This window comes from Hyperolius riggenbachi, chromosome 6 (genome assembly GCF_040937935.1).
Source record: "Hyperolius riggenbachi isolate aHypRig1 chromosome 6, aHypRig1.pri, whole genome shotgun sequence".
Classification (NCBI taxonomy): Eukaryota; Metazoa; Chordata; class Amphibia; order Anura; family Hyperoliidae; genus Hyperolius; species Hyperolius riggenbachi.
In genome coordinates this window covers 204,822,277-204,848,143 of record NC_090651.1, presented here as the reverse complement: position 1 = coordinate 204,848,143, position 25,867 = coordinate 204,822,277, and the positions used below count along the sequence as shown (strand labels likewise).

Here is a 25,867-nt window from a genome sequence, read left to right as displayed (position 1 = left end):
ACAGTGAAGCATATCCAGGTGACAACCTGCAGTGGACAGCAGTGTCACCTGATGTGTAATTTGATTGGAAACCAGCGAATTACTGCTTTCTGGCTTCCATGTGGATGGGTGGTGCCAGCACTGCTATTCTATACACGGACCATCAATATTTAAAGATGTAGCTGACCGCATCTATAAGTAATACATTTTGTGTGGGGGGCCAGTAAAAAAGCCTCCGGGGGCCATATTCGGCCCGCGGGCCTTAGTTTGAGGACCACTGATTTAGACCCTAGAACTCCATCCTTTTACTGGAAAATGTGGAATAAAAATCCCAATGAAAAGCTGTACTGATTTGTTTTCAGTTATTAATTGAAAATCTGCTGGAACATATTGTGTGCAAGACAAACTGTTGTACACAGCAGTTGATAAACCACAATCCAAACTCACATTATTCAAAAGGTGGCCACGCACCATACAATTAAAAGATCCAATTTTACACCAATTCAATAGTTCCGATTGGTTGTCCAAAAAAATTGCTTTGTTTCCATTCGTTTGAAAAATCGAATTTCCCGTTTTTATCCGATAAAAGAAGATTGGGAGTGTTGGATGTTTTTCTGAAAATTGTATGGTGTGTAAATGATTGTCAGTTTACTTGATGTACAGACCCAATCATATTTTTCTGAGTTTTCAATCATTTTTTTTCATAACTGGGGATAAATTTAACATATGTGTGGTACATTAGTCAGATCTTTGAGATGTTACAATCAGTCAGAAAAATTGACTGCAATTCTTGAATTGAACAGATATTTAACCACTTCATAACTGACGGGTTTTACCCCTTGTGCACCAGAGCAATTTTCTCCTTTCAGCGCTCCTTCCATTCATTCGCCTATAACTTTATCACTAATTATCACAATGAAATGAACTATATCTTGTTTTTTTCGCCACCAGTTAGGCTTTCTTGGGGTGGGGCATTATCCCAAGAATTATTTTATTCTAAATGTGTTTTAATAGGAAAATAAGAAACAATTTGGAAAAAATATATTTTTCAGTTTTCGGACAGTATAGTTTTTAAATAATGCATGCTACCATATTTAAAATCCACATAATGTATTTGCCCATTTGTACCGGTTATTGCACTGTTTAAATTATGTCCCTATCACAATGTCTGGCACCAATATTTTATTTGGACATAAAGGTGCATTTTTTCAGTTTTGCAATGGAAAGTGTAGGAAAACGCAAAGCGCTCACAAAATCGCTTTAGGCAGTGATTTTGTGCGCACTTTTTGTTCCATGACTATTTAAATGTGAAGTGTTTCCGGGTCAGCCTGCACCTGTTGGGACAGAGAGCAAAAAAAGGGTAAAAAAAACACAAGATGAGTCGCAGGACCTGGTTTACCACAGAGAATCTAATCTCCAAGATACAGGACCACCCTGAATTATTTGACAAAAAGCATCCTGACTATAGAGATTCGCCCAAGACCAATATGTTGTGGGCTGATATAGCTGTATACTTTTCTGAGGACCTATGGCAGTGATGGCTAACCTTGGCACTCCAGCTGTGACAAAACTACAAATCCCATCATGCCTCTGCCTCCCCGTGTTATGCTTAGAGCTGTCAGAGTATTGCAATGCCTCATGGGACTTGTAGTTCCACCACAGCTGGAGTGCCAAGGTTAGCCATCACTGACCTATGGGATGAATTTTCTGATAGAACCAAAGCAGATAAAAGAAAGTTGACTCTTATGCTGACATTAATCTTATTTTTGCTTACATCATCGTGTTATTTGTGTAGTTAACCTATGTAATGCTATTGTCTTTAAAGAGAATCTATATTGTTAAAATCGCACAAAAGTAAACATAACAGTGCGTTAGGGGACATCTCCTTTTCCCCTCTGTCACAATTTCACCGCTCCCCGCTGCATTAAAAGTAGTCAAAAACAGTTTTAAACAGTTTGTTTATAAACAAACAAAATGGCCACCAAAACCGGAATTAGGTTGATGTACAGTATGTCCACACATAGAAAATACATCCATGCACAAGCAGGCTGTATACACCCTTCCTTTTGAATCTCAAGAGATCATTTGTGCGTTTACCTTCTTCCCCCTGCAGCTATCATCCACTGAATAGTGACAGGCTGATTGTTTCTTCCTGCAGACAGCTCTGCGGTGTCTGTAATTCCTCAGCATGTGACAGCCCAGCTCCTTTCACAGCCTAACAGAGGACGATTTATCCAGCTTGTAAAGCTCTCTGCTCTCACTGAGAGAGCAGAGAGGCTGCCTAATCTAAATAACGCACACGGGAGTGTGCATTGAGGGGGCCTGGAGGGGGGGCGTGCATAACAGATCAACAACACTGAAGAGTTGGCAGCCTTCCGACAGGAGAGAGATAAGTTGATTTATTACAAAGACGGTGATAGTAGAAAGTGCTGCAGTAAGCCAGAGCACATTAGAATAGGTTTAGGAAGTTGTAGGATAGTAGAAAAAAAGTATATTAAGTGATAAAGATGCTAATCCTGCATTCAAAACTTGCTAAACTTTTTCTGCTGTTATGATCTGGAGTTATCACATACTTAAGGAGCACTGGCCCTACTACCAAACAGTGCCAAAGAGTTGAATGCTGGGAGTTCTTTTTATCTATAATATATTCCTCCTCTTCCATTTATTTCCCTCCCTAGCTGCTTATCAGAAACACCCTCTGATTACTTGTGTTTACAAGCAAGGCTGAGTTGACTCAGCGATTGGAGGATAAGACAGCGCAGTTGTTAAGGCCCATACACACGTCTGATTTTTGCGGACGGGTCGTTTGAACGTCCCGTCGTTCAGCCGTTCGCCCGCCAAATCGGGCGTGTGTAAGACTGTCGTTTGCGTGATAAGACTGAGTTTGAGCGATCCGCACGCCCGATTTGGCGGGCGGACGACTGAATGATGGGACGTTCAAACGACATGTCGTTCGCAAAAATCACACGTGTGTATGGGCCTTTAGTATACAGGATCTTCTTGAAAAATTAGCATATTGTGATAAAGTTCATTATTTTCTGTAATGTACTGATAAACATTAGACTTTCATATATTTTAGATTCAAATACACACAACTGAAGCAGTTCAAGCCTTTTATTGTTTTAATATTGATGATTTTGGCATACAGCTCATGAAAACCCAAATTTCCTATCTTAAAAAATTAGCATATTTCATCCGACCAATAAAAGAAAAGTGTTTTTAAAACAAAAAAAGTCAACCTTCAAATAATGATGTTCAGTTATGCACTCAATACTTAGTCATTTCTGCAAAAGGATTCCCGACCGATTCAGTGCAGCGTGGCATGGAGGCAATCAGCCACTGGCACTGCTCAGGTGTTATGGAGGTCCAGGATGCTTCGATAGCGGCTGAAAAGCTTTATGGAGATGAAGATGTCATTTTTCAGCACGACCTGGCACCTGCTCACAGTGCCAAAACCACTGTGTAACGATCGGTGAAGCACAGAGAGGATCTGATTACCGGTGATCTGCAGTATCACTGGGAATACAGATGTATACCAGATTATAAGTGATCTGCAGTATCACTGATAATCCGATATACTTGCTAGCCTCTGTTCACCTGAGTAGAGTGTAGTGTTTGGTGTAACGGTAACACTGACTAGGCCTCAGCGCAGCAAGGAGTACTGCACAGATTCCTTCCGCAGACCTGAGCTCTGAGCAAGATGGCAGCTGCCTAGAATAGTATTTTCTGCTTTTCCTTTATAAAAGAGCTCTCCAAGATGGGAGGAGTCAGACTGACAGTAGGAAGGATGGTCTGAAAGTGACACTCAGGAGGAGGTGTCACTGACAGGACGGGGAACCGCCTCCAATAGTAAGGTCGGTTCTCGAGGTCGGACAAGCCAGGTCATACACACACGGACAGATAAAGTACAAGATCAGGAGGCAAAGGCGGAGTCTAAGTACAGGCAGGGTATCGGCAACGGGGTATCAGAAATATCGAGGTACAAAATCAGGAGGCAGAAGCAGAGTCTAGGAACGAGCCGGGGTTCGGCAACAGATTATCAGAAATATCGAGGTGCAAGATCAGAGTTCAGGAGGATAGTCAGGCAGGCAAAGGGTCATAACAGATAATCACAATCAAACTAGTACTTTAGCTATCAAACAGAATCTAGCTAAGTGTAGGATTACAGCTCCAGCTGGTCCCGGCACACTTGCGGATCTGACTACGGATCTGGGTGCTCCCACGTATGTGATCGCAACGCCAGACAAGGAACAAGTGAACAGCCAGCAGTATATATACCCAAGGACCTTTCCAGGACCTCCCTAATTGCTGGACCAATGAGAGTTGTGGAAAATGTCAGCTGACCAGCCTGGTCAGCTGACTCACTTCTGGCTGTTATATAAGCTCTGTCTCTGTGCGCGCGCGCGCGTTACTCTGAATCCTGGTGGACTATCAGTCCCAGCCACACTAGAACTGTCTTGCAATGTATCCAGTTCCAATGCGGATTCCGCCGTTTCCAATGCGGATTCCGCTGTTCCCAATGTGGATTCCGTCGCTCTGCCTATGCGGCATGCGGTGGTTTTTCCGCGTTGTGACGCCATGCTGGACGCGGAGACAGCCGCCTCACCTTGAGAGACGGCGGCTTTTCCGCGTTTCTTCACACACTGGTAAATGGTTTACTGACCATGGTATTACTGTGCTCAATTGGTCTGCCAACTCTCCTGACCTGAACCCCATAGAGAATCTGTGGGATATTGTGAAGAGAAAGTTGAGAGACGCAAGACCCAACACTCTGGATGAGCTTAAGGCCGCTATCGAAGCATCCTGGGCCTCCATAACACCTGAACAGTGCCACAGGCTGATTGCCTCCATGCCACGCCACATTGAAGCAGTAATTTCTGCAAAAGGATTCCCGACCAAGTATTGAGTGCATAACTGAACATAATTATTTGAAGGTTGACTTTTGTTTTAAAAACACTTTTCTTTTATTGGTCGGATGAAATATGCTAATTTTTTGAGATAGGAATTTTGGGTTTTCATGAGCTGTATGCCAAAATCATCAATATTAAAACAAAAAAAGGCTTGAACTACTTCAGTTGTGTATTTGAATCTAAAATATATGAAAGTCTAATGTTTATCAGTACATTACAGAAAATAATGAGCTTTATCACAATATGCAAATTTTCTGAGAAGATCCTGTACACCTCAGTGGGAGTGTCTGAAGACTCTGGGAGGAGGGCAGCTAATGAATACACAATGAGCAAGGGAAGGGGGGAGAGGGAAACAAGAGTCAGGGAGGATATGATGTCAGCATTAGTTTGGCAAGATGGCAGCTGCCTAGAATAGTATTTTCTGCTTTTCCTTTATAAAATTCACAGGAATCATTATGTGGATAGCACAATACATCTGTTATGTAAGTAGAAGTAGTATTTATCTACTTATATATTTGTTTTTTATTTCTAGGTTAGCATGGGTGTCGCTTGTTCTTTAATGAAGTAGGCAATACTCTTCTTCCTCTAGTATGCATAACTACAAAACTAGGCCTCATACAAAAACACCAACATGTGTGCCTTCTAATGCTGTGTGTTTCTTGCATTAATGCTTATTCTAATGTCATTTTTAGCAAGCAAGCACAAATGTATGGAATGTTTTTTTATGAATAGTCCAAAATGAGAAATCTGTGTTTTAAAGGAGTTATCAGGGAAAATTAGTAAAATTAGGTTTACTCACCTGGGGCTTTCTCCAGCCCCTTGCAGCAGACTGTCCCACGCCGACCGCTCTTCTCCCCGCCGCTGTCCCGGTCTCGCTGCATGGTGCAGAGGCCGACTGCGGGGTCGGCCTTACTGCGCCTGCACGAGCCGCCGCTGTCAATCATCACCACGTGGATCTTTTTTGTGAGTCGAATCATCAGGAAGCAGGGTAAGGGAGAATATTACATCACAATTGGCTTCATACAAGACAGACAAACATGGAACCTGCCATGAGCTGTCAGGAGCATCAATCTGCAAATACTATATAAAAATTCTGTGAAATCCAAACGTGGACAGTGAAATGCATATGTAATGTAAGTACAGCCAATATTTAGCTACTGATATATATGTGCTTTTTTTCTCTGAGACCCTATACCTAACAGCTCCTCTTTAAGGATATTTTTAATCAAAAAAATTGTGGATACTTATCCAATCATACAATAAGATATTAAAAAAAAAAAGAAAACACAAGTTAATGCTAGTAATGCTTTTTAAAGTGGTATTGCACCATCCGTAGTGAGGAAATATTAAGCCATCTGCTCTTAAATATTTAGTGCACTGTGGGTTCCTCTTAAATGGACTCCGAACAGTAAATAAAATCAAAATCTGAACTTATCTGGGGCTTTCTCCAGCCCACTGTAGGACGGGAGGTCCCTCGGCGTCCTTCTGGCTCTTCTTCCAGGCCCTGCTTAGAAATGGCTCCCAGCGGCTCCAGGCGACACTACAACCGAGTGTAGTGCTTTTTCTTCTGGAAAGATGACGTCAGTCGTCACCATCCCGGCTGCCTCGTATCATCACGGCGGCCGGCGTGACAGTATTGCGCATGCACGGTTTAACACCACCAAAGTTTGAAAATGTGGGAGGGATGACATCCTCTTCAACTATGTTTCCTTCCATAGTTCACACATAGTTATGTAGGAGGCAGGTAGCCTTCACAACAGTCACTGCATTTGTTATCATTTTCATGGCAGTGTGGTAAATGCACCACTTGTTAGCTAGGATGCCAAAGGTGCATTCCACCACTTTCCTGGCTTTGCTTAGTCGCAAATTAAAATTTATTTTTTTCTGCTGCGAAGGCTCTTTGGGAAATAGGCCTTATCACATTCTCTGAAAGGGCAAAGGCCTCATCACCAATAAAGGTGTAGGGATAGGCAGGTGAATGGGTGTTAGGCCAAGGGTGTGGTCCAGGGATGTGAAGTTGGCCCAGTTGCAGTTGCATACCAAACCGACTGTGGTGAAAGATTGCTGAGTCACTACTGCTCCCATAGGCACCCACATCAATGTAATCAAATTTATATTCTGCATCAACCACAGCCATTAGCACTATCAAGAAGAACCTATGATAGTTAAAGTATTGGCTGCCAGATAATGCTGGCATTACCATCTTGACATGCTTGCCATCGACCGCCCCAACACAATTTGGGAAAAGGTGCTTCTCCCAGAATAACTATGTTTTTTCCCATTTTGCATGATTTGGGGGAGGCATGAAGTCCTGTTGTAGTTCCAGCCAGATGTTTCTGCAGGTATCCAAAACAATGTTCTGGATAGTGGACTTCCCCAACCTATATTCGAAATGTAGTGCTGCATACGTGTGTCCTGTTGCAAGGAATCTGCAAGTTTAAACAAAAAACAACATTTATGTATTGTTCGATAGAAATCTGTTCATGACAATTACAAAAGGGTGTTGGAGGGAGTTGAAAAAAACAAAAAAATGAGCAGAAAAAAAAGTAGTAGTATTGGGGGCCACAAACCGTCGAAAATACAAGTTAACACCATTTCTGAACTTCCTCAAGCCACATACGGATACTGGGTATTGTAACTGATGAATGAAAAAGTGATGATACTTATTCAGAATAAGGTAAGCTTTATTTTTATTATCCTTTTTTAACAGTACTGAAGACAATCTACCTACTGAAGAAACCACAGAAACACAAACTACAGATGTGGACATTAGAGATGGCCCGAACCTCCGATTTTCAGTTTGCGAACCTCGGCAAACATTCACAAACATGCGAACCGCAATAGACTTCGATGGAGGGGCCAACTTTGAAAACCAGAAACATTTATGCTGGCCACAAAAGTGATGGAAAAGATGTTTCAAGGGGTCTAACGTCTTCAGTTTTTGCATGGGGGAGTGGGATACACGCCAAAAGTCCCGGGGAAAAATCTGGATTTAACGCTAAGTAGCGTTTTAAGGGCAGAAATCACATTGCATGCTTAATTGGAGGCCTAAAGTGCTTTAAAACATCTTGCATGTATATATGTTATGGCCAGAAATCAAAGTTTGGCCACTTTGCGTTGTGGCTGGCCACTTCGGACTCTGGCCGGTCAATGTGCGAAGTGGCCGCGGCGCTGCGGCCAATGTCCGAAATGAGCCGAATCCTGGCGGCTCCAATCATTTTCCCCAGCGCTGGCTCCACCCCCTGCCTCCCTGCTATCGGCTTCCGACAGCCGGGGACACATGCGTCACCCCCAGAGTCGTTCGTGGCTGCAGGAAGGCAGAGGCAGGAAAGCAGGAATTTGTTCGTCCCTGCAGAGCGGGTGCTGACAGAAGCAATGTTTGCAGCGCTCCCGGCTCTGCTTTCCTGCAGCCACGAACGACTCACGGGAGGGGGGACTCGTGTGTCTCCGGCTGACTAAAAGCCGATAGCAGGGAGGCGAAGCCAGCGCTGGGGAAAATGATCGGAGATGCCAGGATTTGGCTCATTTCAGACATTGGCCACAGCGCCGCGGCCACTTCGCACATTGACCGGCCAGAACCCGAAGTGGCCAGCCACAACGCGAAGTGGCCAAACTTCGGGTTCTGGCCGTAACATATACATCAAACATGGAGTGTAATTAGAGTACTTCTTCACACTGACAGACCAAACTCACTGTGTAACGCACCGCAAACAGCTGTTTGTGTTGTGACGGCCGTGCTGGACTGGTGCGCACCATGGCGAGAGTGCAGGCGATAGCGGTTTTCAAGTCCATATGGTCGCTGTGGAAGCTCAATGACAGAGCAACAGCGACTGTTCAGCTGATCGGATTTGGTCTGTCCACAATGAAGCAACGACCTTATTATCTTTGATGTGCCACCCCCCGAGACACTCGTATATCTGTCGGTCATTGCTTCATTGTGATACGCAAGTCTCTTCACCGCGGCAAGGTAACGATCACAAAGGGGAATTGACACATGTACATGCCTTTTGTTTTGTTGTTGCAGCTGCAGTGCAGCCAGAAAAATTAGGCAGGCATGTACACGCACCACAAAAATTAGTATAGCGGCCACTGCTAGCAGCGGCCTTAAAAATTCAGGAATCCGTCTGGAGTCCTGGACCCTGTTGGTGGTGGCGGAGAAGGCAGTCAAGCGGCCAGCAGGCAGAGATGCTGTGTGGGGAGTGACTTAGTCTTGGGGCAGGCAGTCACACAGCGTGCAGGCAGAGATGCTGTGTGTGGGGACTGACTTAGTCTTCGGGCAGGCCTGACCGTGCTTTGCAGACCAGGCATCCGTGGTCAGATGGACCCTTGACCCAACGCTGTGTGCCAGAGATGACACCACTTGCCTTTCAACATCACGGTACAGTTTGGGTATTACCTTTTTTGAAAAATAATTGCGGCCTGGTATCTTCCACTGCGGAGGGTGGCTTTGCTTTTGTGTGCTGCTTTTCCTCAGGTGGTCATCCCATTGCAGTTTGCGCTCTGTCATGTGCCTTCGTAAGGAAGTTGTCCCTACGCGGGTCTTGGTCTTTCCACCGCTCAATTTTTGGTGGCAGAGAGTACTGATGGCATTGCTCTCATCTGAGGCAGACACTCAAAAAAATTTCCACACCGCTGAGCCCTGGGGTGATGGTACTTTGGTGATGGCGGCAAAACTTGAGTGTTAAGTGGGTTGCCAAAATCAGAGCAGGAGGAGGAAGATATGCCACACGTGCAGCGATTGCGTTCGCGTTTTTAAGAATAAATACATTGTATTTATAATTTTCCGGGTCAAAGAGTTCACTTCCGGACTTGCGTCAGGGAGTGAATGAAAAAACGCTTAGAAAAGCCCTTTTAAAAAAAAACACATCGCCCGCCCAAGCGCCGGAAAAGGGAAAAAAAAATTGCCTCAAAAAAGGCCAACGCGGACGGAACGCAATGTGAACGAGGCCTAAGAGTTTGTCCTCACTTTTGCAATGTGATTTTATAAAAAATCACCCACAGCATTGCATTTAGGATTTGTGCTGCCCTAGGCATCTCAGACTCAAGGACATTAGCAGTGGCATGGCTGCAACAAGCAGTGAGCATGGCCAGTAAAAATTTCCTAGTAAAAATGAAACCTTAACCACTTCACCACTGAGGGGTTTTACCCCCTGAGCACCAGAGCAATTTTCACCTTTCAGCGCTCCTTCCATTCATTCGTCTATAACTTTATCATTACTTATCGCAATGAAATGAACTATATCTTGTTTTTTCCGCCACCAATTAGGCTTTCTTTAGGTGGGACATTATGCCAAGAATTATTTTATTCTAAATGTGTTTTAATGGGAAAATAGGAAAAATGTGGGAAAAAAATTAATTTTCGGCCATTATAGTTTTTAAATAATGCATGCTACTGTAATTAAAACCCATGAAATGTATTTGCCCTTTTGTCCCGGTTATAAAACCGTTTAAATTATGTCCCTATCACAATGTTTGATGCCAATATTTTATTTGGAAATAAAGGTGCATTTTTTTTCAGTTTTGCGTCCATCCCTAATTACAAGCCCATAGTTTATAAAATAACAGTGTTATACCCTTTTGACATAAATATTTAAAAAGTTCAGTCCCTAAGGTAACTATTTATGTATTTTTTTTAATTGTAAATTTTTGAATTTTTTTTTTAATTACAAAAAAAAAAAATGGGGAGTGTGGGAGGTAATGAGTTAATTTTTTGTGTAACCCTCATTTATTTCTATGTGAAAAATGCTTAGGGTGTAGTTTTACTATTTGGCCACAAGATGGCAACAGTAACTTTTTGTGTATTGCGACCTGCGAACGTCCTTCCGGACGCTCGCAGGAAGTATAAGGAGGCTGTGAGTGTTTGTTATTTTTCACAATGATCGCGCTGCCCATCGGAGAGCAGCGGATCATTGCGGGGCTTAGATCAACGAACGGGAATGGATTTTCCCGTTCATTGATCTCCAGGCGAGCGGGCGGCGGCGTGTTTACTAGCAGCGGGCGGCGTGTTTACGAGCGGGAGCGCGGACAGCGTCGGGAACGCAGAAAGCACGGATTTCTCCGTCCCTGGGGGTTAAAGGATGGAAAAAGGGACGGAGAAATCCGTACGGGCGGGGTTAAAGTGGTTAAGTCAGTGGGCCCATGTTTACTCCCCAAATCCCTCTAACAAGTAAGTAGGAAGTGTTCCTATCACAAACCATAATTAGCCAACGATCTCTCCCCAAAATGGTGGTAGGGATTAGATTGTGAGCTCCTCTGAGGACAGTCAGTTATGTGACTATGTACTCTGTAAAGTTCTTCAGTGAAATGGTTAAGCGCTCTTCTCTGCCTGTTCCTTCTTAAACACAGCGAATATGTCATATAATGAAAAAGCCCGAAGGGGGAAAGACTCACCAGACTTCCAGGCCTCCAAGGCCAATGCTCGCATTTGGGGTATTGGCCACCCCGCAGCCTCTCTGGCAGTCCTCTCTCGGCTATTCCCAGTCTGTGTAATCAAAAAAACGAATTCCACATCGCGTAAAAGCGTACCAGTTTATTTAAAAAAAATGGTTAAAACAGATCAGTGGTGTATAACCACTCATTGGGTCAAAAAACTTCATCAAGAAAATGAAACACAACCAGCCCCTTGTTTGACAAGCTACCTGATTCCAGGTACAGGGGTATGCAGAGATGAGATGCACTAAGCTTGTGAGAAGGCGCACGCCTCTGTCATCTAGCGTCCCTCTCCGCAATATCTTACTGGCTAGTGCTCTAAAAGATACCGAGCCTACTGCACACAGACAATCCCGCCGCGTCCAGCGAGCGTCGTGCGCTATGACGTCACTCCGTGGCTCCGCCCTCTCTGTAAAGTGCTGCAGAAGGTGTCAGTTATATTGATACATAATAATAATAATAATAATAATAATAATAATAATATGGTAGGACATTAGACATTAGACTAGGACTGCCAGTCACACCACAAGACACAGCTACAGTACAGTATGACAACACACAGAGACACTGCCTGCCACACCACAAGACACGGCTATGACAACACACAGGCACTGCCTGTCACACTACAACACACGAGATACAGCTATGACACAGCACACAGACACTGCCTGTCACACTACAACACACCAGACACAGCTATGACACAACACACAGAGACACTGCCTGCCACACCACAACACGAGACACAGCTATGACACAAGACACAGAGGTACTGCCAATTACACCACAACACATGAGACACAGCTATGACAACACCAAAGGAAAATCTGGCGCATAGCTCCGCAGCTACTTTCTGGCGCGCCATGCAAATGTATGGAAAACGTAAGATACCGTTTTCAGGTGTGGCATCCTTGCTGGATGGCTGCCTGTGGTGTGGTGGAGTGCATTGCCCGGCTGCCTGCGGTGGGGCGGGAGGAGGCAATAGCTGCCCCGGGGAAAAGTAGCAGATGTGCGCTGGGAGTGGGGGCCAACTCTCCCACCCTCTGTTCCTCACCTCGGGAGCCCCCTCAGTCAGCGCAGCGGAAGATACAGCTGATCAATCACCTCCCCAGGCTCCGGTCTTCAGCAAACGTTAGAGCTGCAGGTCTACGCTGTTCTCTCTGCAATGCTGATTACACTGAATCAGGAAGTAGTGTAATCAGCATTGCAGAGAGAAGAAACAGCGTACACCGTCACCTGCAGCTCTAACGTTTGCTGAAGACCGGAGCCTGGGGAGGTGATTGATCAGCTGACGGCTGTATCTTCCGCTGCGCTGACTGACATTAAAAGGAGGGGGCTCCCGAGGTGAGGAACAGAGGGTTGGAGAGTTGGCCCCCACTCCCAGCGCACATCTGCTACTTTTCCCTGGGCAGCTATTGCCTCCTCCCGCCCCACCGCAGGCAGCTGGGCAATGCACTCTCCCACTCCACCACACGCAGCCTGGGGAGACTGTCGCTGTATCTTATTGTGCCAAAAAAACGCTTTTTAGCAAAACTCAAAACGAAAAATTGCGGTTTTAACAATCAAATTAAAACGCTAAATATCGTTTTATTCAGAACCATGCGCCATTTTTCCCCTGGCGCCGTTTTTTACTGTATGCGACAACACACCCAGACACTGCCTGTCACACTACAACAACACATGAGACACAGCTATGACAGCACACAGAGACACTGCCTGTCACACCACAACACACGATGCCAATCACACCACAACACACGAGACACAGCTATGACACAAGACACAGAGGCACTGCCAATCACACCACAACACACGAGACACAGCTATGACAACACACCCAGACACTGCCTGTCACACTACAAATCATGAGACACAGCTATGACAGCACACAGAGACACTGCCTGTCACATCACAACAGACACTATGCCCGTCATACCACAACACACAGACACTGCCTGTCACACTAAAAGTATGTAGGTTACGTCAAGAGAAAAACTTAGTGAAATAACCCAATCATATGTTAACTGCTCTGGAAGTCATAACATAGTTTTCTCTACCCCTGGTAATAACAACAACAACAACATTTCTATAGCGCTTTTCTCCCATAGGACTCAAAGCGCTTAGGCTCTCTCAGATCCAGTAATTGGTACTAGGATGAAGTGTTAACATAACAAAATTATATTTCTGCAAATGCCAAACCGAACAGATGGGTTTTAAGTCTGGATTTAAACATGTCCAGAGATGGAGCTGTCCCGATTTGCTGAGATAAGGCGTTCCTTAATGTAGGAGCAGCATGACAGAAGGCTCTGGGACCAAAAGTTTTCAGGTGGACTCTGGGTATGACAAGATTATTGGAGCCTGTGGATCTGATATTGCAGGGAGTGCTACGCAGCTGGTAATATCAATAAGCTTGTGCAATGCTTCTGTGGCTACCAAAAGCAAACTAGATACAGTCATTTTCTAGACTTAGAATGTGTCCCAGCAGCACAGAATAATAAATGTCTGCAGAGCTCCCAACTGTCCCCCTTTTGGAGAGACAGTCCCTCTTTGGGAACCCTGTCCCTCTTTCTTCCTCATTCGTCACTCTTTCAGGACTGATGTACAGATCTATGTATATAGAGAACAGTCCAGCAGAGACTATTTTTCCTCCGCCAACTGAAGAAGTTCGGCATGGCCCACGAACTTCTGACGAGCTTCTACACCACCACGATTGAACTCTGTCCTCTGCTCCTCCATCATGGTCTGGAACGCTGGCTCCTCCACCATCGACAGACTCAAACTACAGAGGGTCATAAGATCAGCGGAAAGGATCATTGGGAAACCTCTTCCCTCCCTGGATCAACTTTTTAACTCCAGACTGTGCTCCACAGCTCTGAGGATCATCAAGGACCCATCTTACCCCGGCTTCCGCTTCTTCAGCCAGCTACCCTCGGGCCGGAGATTCCGGTCCATCTACACCAGGACCACAAGACACAGGAACAGCTTCTTCCCTTCAGCTGTCAACTCTTTGAACTCTATGGACTCTCCTCACACTTGATGAAATTAGCGGTCAACTCAATGTTTTTGTAATGCTTATCTGCTGTATTCTTTATAAATTGTCTGTATCGTATGTCCTGTTTTCACATTAGCCCTATACCTGCCAAAACCAATTACGGGCACGACTCAGTCGTGCTTGGCGAAATAAAAGATTCTGATTCTGATATATTTTTTTTTTTCCTAAAAATGTGTTTGACTGAACTTTATTCCCATCCTTTAAAATTTATATATTCTTATTTTCACGTGTTAATATTATAAAAAAAAAAGAACCAGTATAGAAAGGACCAGTGTGTTTTGAATTACAAAACAACACATTTTTCTCATGAAATCTTAATGGTATGCGTGATTAGGCGTGTGCCGAGGGTGGGATTGGACTGGAGAGCGAGAGAGGAAAATGTCCTAAAAACAACAACAAAAACCAACTAAAAATGTCTACTAACTGCAAACCCACTGTACCCCTATCCCACCCCCTTCCATGTCTCCCATTTCCCCTTGCTTTGGAAATGACTGTATGATAGTGTTGTCCGGATCATGAACGATTCGGATCTTTGATCCGAATCTTTTGTGAGTCGAATCATCCAAATCATCAAAATTAGTGATTCGGATTGCAAAGGGGGTGGGGCCAGGAGCGGCACGCCCCCCTCTCTCAGCAGACAACGGGGTCCTGGAACCAGAGCAGAGATGGATCGCTCTGTTGGAGGGGAGCCAGCCCTGCAGGGACAGGTAGATGAGAGAGAGGGGACATCAGTGCCACTGCCAGATGTGTGTAGAGCACACATACTGGCTATAATATGCTGCCCATTATAGGCTGTCTGTTCCGTAGTGCTTCATAGTGAACAAATGGGAAACTTTTGGCTCAGAAGCACAGCTCAGTAACTTTGCATGCAGCGTGCTGGGCTAGAAGGGCAGGCACTGTGATTGCAGGACAATATGATCCTCCTGCACTGCTCTAAACAGCTGCACTTCACTTCTGGGAATGCTTTCTTTCACTGTGCGGCGTTTGCATTCAAAGTATACAGATGAACATATAGGTGAAATATATGTAAAGCATCTGATTGCAGCATGTGGGTATTATGTGCAAACAAACATTTCTGCTCTCTGCTCGTCCCTCCTCCCTTCTCTGTTCACTCCCTGCCCGTCTCTGTCTATCTTCTCCCCTTCTCTGAGTGTCCACCCCCCTCACCTTCTCTATCCACCACAGGGAAAGTCCTGTCCTGCTAGTCATTTCACCCCCGAATGCTTCCCTAGTAAAATGATCCGAGATTCGGATCAAAGATCCGAATCTTTTCAATGATCCGATTCGAATCATCCAAATCATTGAAAAGATCCGAACTTCCCATCTCTACTGTATGAATCTTGGTCATGCCAATAAAGCAGGGGTCTCAAACTCGCAGCCCGCGAGCCATTTGCGGCCCTCGATACAATATTTTGTGGCCCTCGCGGGCAAAAGCTTCCTTATAGTTCGCTTCAGTGCTCCCAATTAATCCGCTGCATCCCCGCCACTAAACCAGGGCTGCAGAGCCCCCAAATCGCCCGGGGGCAATCCGCCGGCATTTCCTGGAAGGGGCAGAGCTTTCAGCTTCAGCTCTGCCCCTCCTGTCGCCAATCGCGGCGCATCGCCGCCTCTGCCCGCCCCTCTCACTCTTCCTTCACAGAGAGGGGCGGGGAGAGGCGGTGATGCGCCACGATTGACGTCAGGAGGGGCAGAGCTGAAGCTGAAAGCTCTGCCCCTTCCAGGAAATGCCGGCGGATTGCCTCCTGGCCGATTTGGGGGCTCTGCAGCCCTCGTTTTGCGACGGGGACACGGCGGATTACTTTTAAATGGGAGCACTGAAGCAAACTATAAGATTTATAATTATAAAATAGGTAAAATAGGCAAAATAGTTTGCTTCAGTGTGATTTGATTTTGAAATAAAAATCAATGCAAGGTACGGGGGGGGGGGGGGGGGGGGGGGGATTTTGTGAAATCATTTATGCGGCCCAGCCTCATCCTGACTTTGCCTCCTGCGGCCCCCAGGTAAATTGAGTTTGAGACCCCTGCAATAAAGCTTTCTTTGATTTGAGAGGAGGAGGCTGAGGCTCATGCAGGGGAGTAGAGATGCGAAGTTCGGATCTTTTCAATGATTTGGATGATTCGAATCGGGTCATTGAAAAGATCCGGATCCTTGATCCGAATCTCGGATCATTTTACAAGGGAAGCATTCGGGGGTGAAATGACTAGCAGGAAAGGAGAAGGGGAGGGGGGTGGACACACAGAGAAGGGGAGAAGATGGACAGAGGGCAGGGAGTGGACAGAGAAGGGAGGAGTGACGAGCAGACAGCAGAAATGTTTGTTTGCACACAATACCCACATGCTGCAATCATATGCTTTACATATATTTCACCTATATGTTCATCTGTATACTATGAATGCAAACGTCGCACAGTGAAAGAAAGCATTCCCCAAAGTGAAGTGCAGCTGTTTAGAGCAGTGCAGGAGGATCATATTGCACAGCAATCACAGTGCTTGCCCTGCCCAAGCCCAGCACGCTGTCTGTAACATTACTGAGCTGTGCCAAAAGTTTCCAATTTGTTCACTGTGCACAACTACGGAACAGACAGCCTATAATGAGCAGCACATTATAGCCAGTATGTGTCCAGTTATCTGGCTTTCAGTCACTGTCATGTATCCCCTTTTCTTATTTCTTTCTGCTTCAAACACAATTGGGAATGACAGCTGAATGAATTGTGCACCCCCTCCCAGGGCCGGGCCGAGGCATAGGCTGGAGAGGCTCCAGCCTCAGGGCGCAGTGTAGGAGGGGGCGCAGAATTCATTCAGCTGTCATTCCTAATTGTGTTTTGAAGCAGAAATAAATAAGAAAAGGGGATACATGGCAGTGACTGCAAGCCAGATAACTAGATATTAAGGTGTTGGGGGGGGGGGGGGGGTTGTGGGCCCTGTGGCACCTCTTAGTCTAATAGCAATCAGTGTGTGACGGCTGGGGTGGCAGGGATGGAGGGGCGCACTTTGGTGTCTCAGCCTTGGGTACTGGAGGACCTTGTCCCGACTCTGCCCCCTCCTACACTGCGCCCTGAGGCTGGAGCCTCTCCAGCCTCTGCCTCGGCCCTGCTCTACACATATCTGTCAGTGGCTGAATAGAGTACTGGTTAAGGGCACTGCCTTTGACATGGGAGACCAGGGTTCGAATCCTGGCTAGGTCAAGTATCTATACAGTAAGGAGTTCAAGGCAAGACTCCCTAACACTGCAGGGTGGCCTCCTGAGCGCGCCCTTAGTGGCTGCAGCTCTTGAGCGCTTTGAGTCCAACAGGAGAAAAGCGCTATATAAATGTTCGGATTATTATTATTATTATTATTATTATATCTGGCAGTGGCACCGATGTCCCCTCTCTCTCATCTACCTGTCCCTGCAAGGCTGGCTCCCCTCCAACAGAGCGATCCATCTCTGCTCTACTTCCTTCCAGGACCCCGCTGCCCGCTGAGAGGGGGGCGTGACACTCCTGGGCCCGCCCCCTTTGCGATCCGAATCACTCATTTTGATGATTCGGATAATTCGACTCACAAAATAGATTCGGATCAAAGATCCGAATCGTTCATTATCCGGACAACACTACAGGGGAGGGATAACATGAGACCATGTCAGAGGGTGAAAGCACTTTGAGAAGACTCTGGAGTTGATGGAAAGCTGTAAGCCAGCTCTGGAAAGTACTGCTCTCCTCTCCATATTCATGCTGAACCACTGGCGTCACCCCACTTGACTCTATGAAAGGGCCCGAGGGGTAACACTTGCCAATGCCAAATTGCCAATCTGTATTAGTGTTGTCCGGATCATGAACGATTCGGATCTTTGATCCGAATCTATTTTGTGAGTCGAATCATCCGAATCATCAAAATGAGTGATTCGGATCGAAAAAGGGGCAGGGCCAGGAGCGACACGCCCCCTCTCAGCGGGCAGCGGGGTCCTGGAAGCAGAGCAGGGATGGATTGCTGAGTTGGAGGGGAGCCAGCCTTGCAGGGACAGGTAGATGAGAGAGAGGGGACATGGGTGCCACTGCCGGATATGTGTAGAGCACACATACTGGCTGCAATCAGGGCCGGATTTCTGGGCAGGCCTCCGAGTCCGGGGCCTAGGGCGGAGACTTTGCAGAGACTTCAAAGGGCGGCTGGGGGCCGCACAGTATATTCTCTGAATCAGCCGCACACCAAGGGCGTAGGGCCCGTGGTCGCAGCGGTCGCCTTGGCGACCGGGCCCGGCTCCTGAGGAGGCGGGGGAGGGGCCCGGGGGGCCCATCTCCGTTTGGAGGGCCATGCGCCCGTGCGCGCTGGTAGGAGGGAGCCGCAGCCGCGGGGAGGGCAGCCCGACCTCTCCCTCCCTTCCTCTCCCTGGGCCCCCCCCCCCCTCAGATGGAGAGTGAGCGGCTCACGGAAGCGCTGTAGGCAGAACTCACCTCCCTGCGTTCCACTCGCCGCTGATCTCCTCTCTGGCTGGCTCTGCATAGATGTTGTTACACACGCAGCTTCCGGCTAAACAGGAAGCTGCGTGTGTAAGCATCTATGCAGAGCCAGCCAGAGAGGAGATCAGCGGCGATTGGAACCAGGGACGGAGGTGAGTTCTGCCTACAGCGCTTCCGTGAGCCGCTCACTCTGCATCTGAGGGGGGGCCCCCGGGGAGAGGAAGGGAGGGAGAGGTCGGGTTGCCCTCCCCGCGGCTGCGGCCCCCCCCCTCCATTATGGGGACGGGGCAGCTACCTAATCTATCCTGGGGGGCAGCTACCTAATCTATCCTGGGGGGCACCTACCTAATCTAACCTATCCTGGGGGGCACCTACCTAATCTATCCTGGGGGGCAGCTACCTAATCTATCCTGGGGGGCAGCTACCTAATCTAACCTAATCCTGGGGGGCACCTACCTAATCTATCCTGGGGGGCAGCTACCTAATCTATTCTGGGGGGCAGCTACCTAATCTAACCTATACTGGGGGGCATCTACCTAATCTATCCTGGGGGCAGCTACCTAATCTATCCTGGGGGGCAGCTACCTAATCTAACCTAATCCTGGGGGGCAGCTACCTAATCTATCCTGGGGGGCACCTACCTATTCTAACCTAATCCTGGGGGGCAGCTACATAATCTAACCTATACTGGGGGGCAGCTACCTAATCTAACCTATACTGGGGGGCACCTACCTAATCTATCCTGGGGGGCAGCTACCTAATCTATCCTGGGGGGCAGCTACCTAATCTAACCTATACTGGGGGGCACCTACCTAATCTATCCTGGGGGGCAGCTACCTAATCTATCCTGGGGGCAGCTACCTAATCTATCCTGGGGGGCAGCTACCTAATCTATCCTGGGGGGAAGCTACCTAATCTATCCTGGGGGGAAGCTACCTAATCTAACCTATACTGGGGGGCACCTACCTAATCTATCCTGGGGGCAGCTACCTAATCTATCCTGGGGGGCAGCTACCTAATCTAACCTATACTGGGGGGCAGCTACCTAATCTAACCTATACTAGGGGGCACCGACCTAATCTAATTTATACTGGGGGCACCTACCTATCTAACCTATACTGGGGGCACTTACTTATCTAACCTGTATTGGGGGCACCTAGCTAGCCTATATAGGTGGCAACTAAACTGGCTACCTATATTGGAGGCACCTACCTAACTAACCTATACTGGGGGCACCTACCTATCTAACCTACGCTGGGGGCAACTATTCTGGCTACCTATATTAGAGGCACCCACCTAGCTAACCTGTACTGGGGGCACCCATCTATCTAACTTATACCGGCGGCGCCTGCCTATCTCACCTATACCGGGGGCAACTATACTGGCTTACCTATGCCTGACTACCTATACTGGGGGTACCTATAGCTGGCTATAGGGATTTTGATATGTGTGTGCATCCGTCGGGTGTTGCCGGGGGAGGGGGGGCTGTTGTTGCGGGGGGGGGGGGGGGGGGCCCACATCCAGATTCCGCATCGGGGCCCAGAGGTTTGTAGCTACGCCACTGCCGCACACACAGATCACTCTAATCCGTCCGTCAGTGCACAGCTGCCTGCCAGATACTTGCTCAAACACTTGCTCATTACACCAAGCTTTGCTCAAACACATCCTCGCAGCAGAGTTTGTTCCGTCCGCGGCCGCCCTCTATGAAAAGTTTGCAACATGTATTGGCTGGTAGTGGGTGGCCGCGGACAGGCTGGACTCATGTGCACCTGTGCTGCCTAGATGAATCGGAGTCCGTCCGAGACTTGCAGCTGTCTGATCGCCCCTCTCCTCCAGCATTGCATGGATCAGAGCATAGCAGCCAATCACTGCAGTCCAATAATGAGAGGCGACCAATAGCGCGGCTTGGGGGGAGTGGCTTGGTCAGCTCTATGATTTTAATTGGCTAGAAGTGACTTCTGGTGGCAAGGTGGACTGATCTGGTTTTAAAGAAAGATCCCGGCACCGGCAGCAGGGGCTGAGGAGGATACTGTGCACGGACAGCCAGTCTCAGGCACGGAGCAGCTTGTCAGCAATCAATGCTGGTAAGCATTTAACAAGATTGATTAGGAGGACATAGGCGCCCACCCAGGGATCAGTGTCTAGGGAGCTATAGGGACAGAGCTGGATGGAGGTTTCACACTTTAGATGGCCAGGCTGGGACAATAAGTAAATAAACAGCCGCAATAAACTGTCCGCAGCTGACCTGGCAGCTGCAGTGCTTTGTCTCAGCATGGCTGATTTATTGCCTTGTCGTCTCCATGTGAAAAGTCTCCTGTCCCTCACTTTTTCTTCACTCTCTCTCTTTTCTTGTCCTATCCTCTGCGCTCTCTCTCTTTTCCTGCCTTGTAATGTCCAATTTCCTTTTGTTTTGCTCCTCTTCCTTCCTGTCTCCCTTTTTCAATCAATTTTGTGTTTGGGGGAGAAGGAAACCTGTAGCAACAGCTAAGAAACTGCCCTATCTCCTCTCACTCTCTGCCCCCCCCCCCCCCCCCCCCCCCTCCTCTCTACCACTGTCTCTCCTTTCCTCTACTACTCTGTCATTATTTTCTTCTTTCTCCTCTTCTCCTTTCTTCCCTGTCCTCCCCTATATTTCCCTTCACCTCATTTTCTCCACTTTTCAATTCACCACTATCTCTTCCCACCCCTATCTTCCCTCTTCTCTGCAGCATTTAGAGCAAACCTATGAGGCTTGTGAGAGGCACATTTGAATACTTTCATCAGGTAGAGAAAGCCTCTGGGTCCAAAAGATGCTTTTCTTGTCCTGCAGTGCCAGGCCAATCAAGCTCTGAGATCCTCAAAGAAAAAGCTGATCCTGATAGTGTTTGTGCTACTGCATATGTGCAGACGGCTCGCACTGACTTGTAATAAAGTGTTGACATCTTATGTAGCCTTTTGCAGAGTCATGATATTGATTGTCCTCAGAGGAGCTCACAACCTAATCCTACCGTAGTCATAGTCTAATGTTTTACCATGTTATTATTATTTTGTATTTATATAGCACTGACATCATCTGCAGCATTTTACAGAGTACATAGCCATGTCACTGACTGTCCTCAGAGGAGCTCACAATCTAATCCTACCATAGTCATAGTCTAATGTCCTACCATATTATTATAATGCATTTATATAGCACTGACATCTTCTGCAGCACTTTACAGAGTACATAGCCATGTCACTGACTGTCCTCAGAGGAGCTCACAATCTAATCCTACCAGTCATAACCTAATGTCCTACCATATTATTATGTATTTACATAGCACTGACATCTTCTGCAGCACTTTACAGAGTACATAGTCAAGTCATTAACTGTCCTCAGAGGTGCTCACACTCTAATCCTACCATAGTCAGTCTAATATCCTACGATATTATTATTATGTATTTATATAGCACTGACATCTTCTGCTGCACATTACAGAGTAAGTAGTCATGTCACTGACTGTCCGCTCATATTTTGCATGCATATACAAGTGTGTTTGAGGGGGCGGCGGAGAGGGTAGGGGGGGGGGGCGGTTATTGACCGTTGGCCTAGGGCACTAAGAGATACAAATCCGGCCCTGGCTGCAATGTGCTGCTCATTATAGGCTGGCTGTTCCATAGTGCTGCACAGTGATCACATTGGAAACTTTTGGCTCAGCTCAGCACTGCTCAGTAACTTTGCAGGCACTGTGATTGCAGTGCAATATGATCCTTCTGCACTCGCTCTAAACAGCTGCACTTCACTTCTGGGAATGCTTTCTTTCACTGTGCGACGTTTGCATTCAAAGTACACAGATGAGCATATAGGTGAAATATATGTAAAGTATATGATTGCAGCATGTGGGTATTGTGTGCAAACATTTCTGCTCTCTGCTCGTCCCTCCTCCCATCTCTGTCCACTCCCTGCCCTCTGTCCATCTTCTCCCCTTCTCTGTGTGTCCACCGGAAGCAGGAAATTTGGGCGCATGAGGCAGGTGGACAAAAAGGGCGCCGCCACTCACTCCCATAATAAATATCGTTTAAATCGGCGCCCAACAGGAAAAAAGGGCGCCGGAGAAAAATAATGTTTTAAAAGCGGCGCCCGGAGACTTTTAATGTTTTATAACTGTTTCTCATGATTACACATTATTTAATGATTTATAATTTTTAAAACATTATTTTTAAACGAAAAACAGTACAATATTTTTTAAAACATTACTTTTAAACGAAAAACCGTACAATTTTTTTTTTATTTTTTTATTTTTTTTTGCATTTTTAAACGAAAAACCGCACCATATTTTTTTAAAACGTTATTAATGCTTATCACAGGGGGGTCTTAGGGTTAGGCACCAACAGGGGGGTCTTAGGGTTAGGCACCAACAGGGGGGTCTTAGGGTTAGGCACCAACAGGGGGGTCTTAGGGTTAGGCACCACCAGGGGGGTCTTAGGGTTAGGCACCACCAGGGGGGTCTTAGGGTTAGGCACCAACAGGGGGGTCTTAGGGTTAGGCACCAACAGGGGGGTCTTAGGGTAAGGCACCAACAGGGGGGTCTAGGGGTTAGGGATAGGTACAGGGAGGGTTCTGTGTGAGAGTAGGGTTAGGTATAGCTTTAGTAAAATTCTTATTAATGTTTTATAAAACGTTATTATAAATTTCAATTTTTAAACAGGGAAGATTAACGTTTTTAAAATTGCCGATTTTAGACACATTATTTAATGATTTATAACTTTATAAAACATTATTTTTAAACGAAATATAACACAATTTTTTTTAAACGTTATTCATGATTATCTTTTAAAACCCTGCGCCCTTTTTTCCCGGCGCCCTTTTTTAACGTACGCGTGTCCACCCCCCTCCCCTTCTCCTGTCCACAGCAGGGAAAGACTTGTCCTGCTATTCATTTCACCCCCGAATGCTTCGGTAGTAAAATGATCCGAGATTCGGATCAAAGATCCGGATCTCTTCAATGATCCAATTCGAATCATCCGGATCATTGAAAAGATCCGAACTTCCCATCTCTAATCTATATGCCTTGTAGTCATGGCTCTATGCCGCAGGAGCAACTTGCAAGAGCACATCACTGTGTTTACAGGGTCAGGCAGGGGATCTCCGACTCCAGCCACAGCAGAAGTAACATTTTCCCCTTCTCTCCCGCCCTCCAATCAGTAAAGCCCTTTACTATACTCCTGGTGCCTCTCTCCAACCAATGAAACAGAGAGGTAGCCAGCTGAGGGCCCGCCCACACAATCCCCGACCAGACCAGTGGCAGCTGCAGGAGAGAGCAGGGTGAGTGTGAGGCCTGGAACCCACTGCAAACCGCAAACGCTAAACGCAACCGCTAGCGTTTTGCCTGAGCGGTTTGCAAGCTGATTCATGCGAGTTTTCGGTCGCGTTTTGCAACAGTGTATTTTTTTCCTCAGCGGTTGTGTAGCGTTTTGCGTTTCGCGTTTTTATCCTGATTGGTCCTGTGAATAATTTTTAATTTTGTTACAGTGTGCTGAACCGCAAAACGCTAGCAGAACCGCTCAGTTTAGGTTTTGCTGAGCGTTTCTGCTAGCGTTTCAATACTTTGCATTGAAGCGCTAACGCTCCCAAAATGCTGCATGTCCTGCGTTTGCGTTTCTGAGAAACGCAAACGCTCCTGTGGAAGTTGCCCCATCCATTAACATTAGCCCAGCGTTTTGGCAAACTGCTAGCGTATCGCAGTGCTGCCAAAACGCTGCCAAAAGCGCTCCTGTGGGTTCCAGCCCTGAGAGAAGCGATCCTCCTCAGATTTCTGTGTTCCTTCTCCTGCAGCCAGGCATAATCTGCGTCCTTTGTTGTTATCTTATCTTCATTGTTGTTATCTTAATTTCCACTCTGCACTTTCTGGACGCTGTTTGCCTCCTCCCTTATTTACACTTTTGTTTAGCTAATGCTGTCTTTATCAATGGGACAGCTTATTTTAATTTTAACAGCAATTGATTATATTTGGATATACTATATTGTATATGAGTTAATAGTGCATGAATGATTTTTTTTATTTCATGTATTGTTTGTAAAATTACTGCAAGCTGCAATAGATCAACTCTTAAGGTGGCCATACATCAGGCGACTTGGCGCTGACCGACCATCTAATTATTATAATTGAAAGCTGATGAAAATTGGTGCCGCCAAGTGCATGCGCGAGTGACAATGCAACCAATTTCGGGTCGAAATTGATTGCATTAGTCAAGCAGACATGCTTCAAGATGTAAGGCCAACTTGCTTGATAGGATAACGGCAAACGATTTGGGGACAAGCAACGAAACCTCCGGTACTTTTCCCGCATTATGTGTGTGTATGTAATGTGTAAATGTGCTGTAATCTGCGTTTATACATTACCTGTCCTGTGTCGCTGTGGCTGCCTGTCTTCCACCTCTCTTCAATTACCCGCATACATGCTGCTGGCGCATAGCATGCCAGCGCGTGATGTCACATACTCGCCACACTGGCAGTGTGTATGCAAATAATTGAAGAGAGGTGGAAGACGGATGGCCACTGCGACACAGGACAAGTAATGTATAAACGCACATTACAGCACATATAAATTACACACATATATACACAGCGGCCAGGTATAGGATGCGCTGTCCGATTCCCAAGAGATTTCAGCATGAAATTGATCAGGAATTGGACTGTGGTGTATGGGCAGCTGAAAGAGCACTCTCCTATCAGATTCGATCACAGAGATTTGTCTCATGGTCGAATCTGCCCATCATCGCTAATGTATGGCTATCTCAAGGTGCCCATATATCTAGTGATGTACGGGCAGATCCACCAAGAGACAAATCTCTCTCTGATCGAATCTCATTAGATAGAGATCTGTTGGTTGCCCATACACAGCAGGCCTATTCCCAATCAATTTCAGCTTGAAATCTCTCGGGAATCAGCCGCCTCCGTCGCTGCCCCCCTAATGTAATGTGCCCCCCGGCCTGTGCATTTATACTGTCCACTGTTGCCTGCCACAGTGCCAATCCGGCTTCTGCATTGCCACCCTATGTGGCTACTGGCATATAGCGCTGGGGGCACGTGTGTGTGATGT

The 25,867-nt window shown here is 46.7% G+C and overlaps 1 protein-coding gene across 2 annotated transcripts in view; it reads right to left on the bottom strand.

The window, feature by feature from the left end:
• LOC137522634 (CMP-N-acetylneuraminate-beta-galactosamide-alpha-2,3-sialyltransferase 4-like) overlaps positions 1–25,867 on the bottom strand; it is a 216,393-nt gene that overhangs the window by 10,501 nt on the left and 180,025 nt on the right. Inside the window, exon 10 of one of the 2 annotated variants that reach the window (XM_068242715.1) lies at positions 11,280–11,370. The exons of the other annotated variant lie outside the window; for it this stretch is intronic. Coding sequence (XP_068098816.1) covers positions 11,280–11,370 — 91 coding nt within the window. The remainder of the gene's footprint in view (positions 1–11,279; positions 11,371–25,867) is intronic. 2 annotated transcript variants of the gene reach the window in all.